This window comes from Pyxicephalus adspersus, chromosome 4, assembly GCF_032062135.1.
Source record: "Pyxicephalus adspersus chromosome 4, UCB_Pads_2.0, whole genome shotgun sequence".
Lineage (NCBI taxonomy): Eukaryota > Metazoa > Chordata > Amphibia > Anura > Pyxicephalidae > Pyxicephalus > Pyxicephalus adspersus.
The window spans coordinates 89,860,353-89,864,251 of record NC_092861.1 but is presented as its reverse complement, the minus strand read 5'-3'; the positions used below and the strand labels follow the sequence as shown (position 1 = coordinate 89,864,251).

Sequence of the window (3,899 nt, the reverse complement as noted above, 5' to 3'; positions counted from 1 at the left end):
TATGCAATCTTTTTTTTCAACCCACTGAATTAAAGCTGAAAGTCCGCAGCTCAACTGCATCTTGAGTTTTCATTTAAAATGAAAAAAGAATCAAAACTAGAAAAAAGGTGTCTGTCCAAATTTATGGACCTAACTGTATGTACAGCACTTGTTCATGCATTGTGCAGTCGTAAGCCTTACACCATCCCAGCCAATCAAGATGGCCAAACATCTGGAAACGGCAAGAGATGAATACGATGTCTGCGCCTGCGACAGAACAGGTGAATTTTTAAAAAAAACTTTTGGTAAGGCAGGTAAGGTCCCTCCTGCAATAAAGGACCGGCCTGGTCGCTGTTTTTTTATTTTTAGAGTTTATTTTGGCTTTCTCTGCAGATAAATTTTCCTGGTTCCTGTGTTTAAGTTACAGGACCCCATCTATGTTTAGCGATTTATCATGTTTATTGCTTTATAAATATGCCTCTTTTTATTTTTCAGGAGTGACGCACTTGGACAAGGAGTTGGCACCACACAAAAGATGTTTTTATTCTTAGCAGTTTGTCCGTGTGATCAACAGACAAAATTATATTTTAATTCTGTTGCAACACGACAAATCCACACTGTTTTAATGACTTCTAATTTTTCTGTAGTGTGATTGTGCACAAAGATTCCAGAAGATTCTGTCAGTCTGATTGTTTAAATCGTCCACTTTTAAGAATCTGCTTTTAAGTGTCTCCGTTGATTGTTCCTACCATTTATTATGAAACACATTGTGCAGTTTTTCTTTTATGTTAGTAATTCTTTTAGAGGAAAGATTTTGTTTGGCAATTACAAAGTTTGTAATTGTAAGAGATTGTTCAAATATATGCACTAGATGTATGGATGTTCATTTGAGTCACTTTTTTGCTTTTGGGCTTTCCAGTATTAACACAAAAAATAAAATAAAATGCTGTACAAAAATTTTCCACAAGCACATGACATATAAATAAAGGGGATAAGATGTGGCTCATTCTGCCATTCCACTAGATTTTCAGCCATATGGACTTTAAAGTAGTTTGGCTATAATTATTAAAAATTGCAGTTTAACACCTCAGTTGCTGCAAGCTACAGATGTTAGTCAAATTTAGGGCTATCCATTTTTTTTCCTACCAAATAGTATATTGTTCTTTTGATTACTTTTCACACTTTTCAAACATTTTGATCCCAGTATCCAGCAGAGAAAATAACAGATTGATCTCTCATTTTCCATATTTGCATTGAAATATGTAAAGGTACATTGTTACATCAAGACATCTCATCAAATGTGTGTGTTTTATCTGATATCCAGGACTGTGACTAACAAATACTAAGGAGATAGGTACATTCTAGTTAAAGGTACAGAAACAAAGGCAGGTGACATGTACTTAAGATAGATTAGGGTAAAACTGTCCCAGCATGTCTTGTGACCAGGTTGCCCTAGTGCCTTGGCGGCTACACAATTAAATACTGTGGGCTGCCTGTTGGAAATCTGAAAAATTGCGTAACTTTACCAAATGTAAGGAACTAGTTAGTGACAGGTTATTTTTCTTTATTTCTGTCTGTACTTTACACACTTTATCCTGACTTTTTTCCCTCTTTTGCTCAAAAGATAACCTAAAATGTTGCACATACACACTCTTTTCGATTGATTACCAGTACAAATATATGAGGTGAATCTCCCCTATAGTGACAAACAGGAGAAGTACTCTTTCCTACTTTAGCCAAGGTTTAAAAAGAAAACAAATTAATGTGTAGCATTTACATAACCTTAAAGACAGAAGTGATGCTTCCAACAATTGCATATGTTCTTACATCTATGAGGAAGATCAACTGCCTGAAGATGTGCAACCAAAGATGAGGGTGATGGGCGTGGCGGAGAAGCTGAAAATTGTTAAACAACATAATATTGATGTATCACTTGTGTACAAGCCTGCATCAGACAACCTGTATCTTTTTAAGCAGACTATATTACAACTTGTGTTTTAAGACCCTAGTCCCTTATATCTTTCATTTGTGGATGTATAGGTTATCCAAATCTCTTGCAAAAAAATATAATCACTTCCTTTTGAAAAGGCTGTGAATGTCCCACTCAGTGATTCACTATTAAAGAAAATTCAGTGGTGAGAAAAAACAAAACTGAAAACACTAAAAAGGAAGATTGCCCAAGGTTAATTTTGAACGATAGAAGTTTTATCCTGCTATGCTTCCCAGCTGGGCCAATATTGCTTCAAGGGCAAGTTTTTGGACAAATCAGAAGAAAACCGCAATACATCGTGCTGAGGCTAGAGGTAAACCAAGAAAGAGCATTACAGGAAAATCTATTTTAAACCTGCAACAGATTGAAAGCTTTTTTATACACTGGAGCTACTGTCAGGAGGTCCTTTCTCAGTTTATCTTCCATGGATGAATGTTATTACATGTTTACAAATAGGCCCCCCCCCTTTGTGTGATTTTTACAAGTTGAGATTGGATAAAACATGCACATTATTACTGTGCCTTATTTATATGAGGACAGTCCAGATTTATTGTCCCATAACAAACAATTTGGAAGCATTCACTTTAAGGGAGTAACTTTAATAAAGTGGCAATTGGCAGCCACAGACTGACATTGGTACCACTATAGAAAAGTGGCAGTAGTGGAAAATGTGATTAGTGTGTTTGAAACCGCTACTACTGATCTTTATAGTTGCCTTTAGCATTCTCTACTTATTTTACGTGGCTATGGTTTCAGCCAATCATCACTTTCATAAATTGGCATTATTTGTTTTGATATATTACAGTTTTCTGGGCAGCCTGTTGCATGCTCATAATCAGGCCCCACAATGTTATACACCATAGTTTTTTTTAATGTAAAAGGCTTAGAATACTGTAATCCACAGTAAGGTCAGGACATAAGGAGGGTGGCAGTTGCAGGAACTTAGTCAAGAAGCAACAACATTAAGAAAAAAAGCACATCTTTTTTGTTTAAGCGCACTTAGTGGTGTCTATACCAACACAGGTTTTACTCATATCAAATATAACACAGGTACACTAATACAGCCTTTTGCAGAATTGAAGATATGCTGTCAAAAATTTACTTTCTTTTATTTACATATAAATTTTGTACAAGTTTTACAAATGCTACAACATGAAAACAAGACAGACATACTAAAACAAGTGCTTCTGGTAAACAGCCTTACTAATTGGGTTTCTTACAGTAAAAAGTATCTCCAGCTATCCAAATTTATTTAAAGAGATATTCATAAAGAAAGTGCAAAATTTAACCATTACCAAGCAGTGAATATATGAAATACAAGCCTGTATAATATAAGTGCTTACATAAAACTACCTAGATTGCCCTTCTGCAGTATTTTACCCAGAAATGTATTTAGGCTGGGTGGGAAGAAGCTGTAGGCAGATGGTGACCCTGGTATTGTGACCCAACTATTAAGTAGCCACCCAAAAACAGCCAGGTGGTACGCCCAGCTAAAAGGGGCTGGGGAGAACACTGTTTTATGAACCGCACTGTACAATTTAGACTTGGAGGCAGATCACATTGCTGTGCTTCCACTCCTCTTCTATTACAATGTAGAGAGCTGTCTATATACAAATGAAAGCTCCTTATAAAGCAGATTGACCTAATTACTGTCCCGATATTTAATTGTCCTAAAGCAGGTCAGGTATAAGAATAAGCTGATCTATCTGGCAGACTTGTCTAGATCACATGGCAGAACAGAATGACAACTGCTTAGTTTACATATATGTATTCAACTGTTTGCTTTATGTTAAACTTTCACATTATTCTCCATAATGAGATTCAACACAATTTACTCCCAGGGGACCCACTTTATAGTTCTGATTAGACCTTCCACTGTATACTTCACAGGTAGAACTGCCTGATGCCCTTCCTTCTGAACAAATAAAAA

At 36.0% G+C, this 3,899-nt stretch overlaps 2 protein-coding genes across 5 annotated transcripts in view; one reads left to right on the top strand and one right to left on the bottom strand.

The window, feature by feature from the left end:
• The window catches only part of BCLAF1 (BCL2 associated transcription factor 1), a 23,358-nt gene extending 22,503 nt beyond the window's left edge, over positions 1-855 (top strand). For all 4 annotated transcript variants that reach the window (XM_072408937.1, XM_072408941.1, XM_072408940.1 and 1 more), the window contains one exon: positions 475-855. In XM_072408937.1, the coding sequence (XP_072265038.1) occupies positions 475-480 (6 nt within the window). In that variant the 3' untranslated portion in view covers positions 481-855. The remainder of the gene's footprint in view (positions 1-474) is intronic.
• Positions 856-3,054: 2,199 nt separating this feature from the next.
• The window catches only part of LOC140328970 (armadillo repeat-containing protein 1-like), a gene marked incomplete in the record, with an annotated part of 7,378 nt that continues 6,533 nt past the window's right edge, over positions 3,055-3,899 (bottom strand). The window contains 1 exon segment of the mRNA XM_072408935.1: positions 3,055-3,899.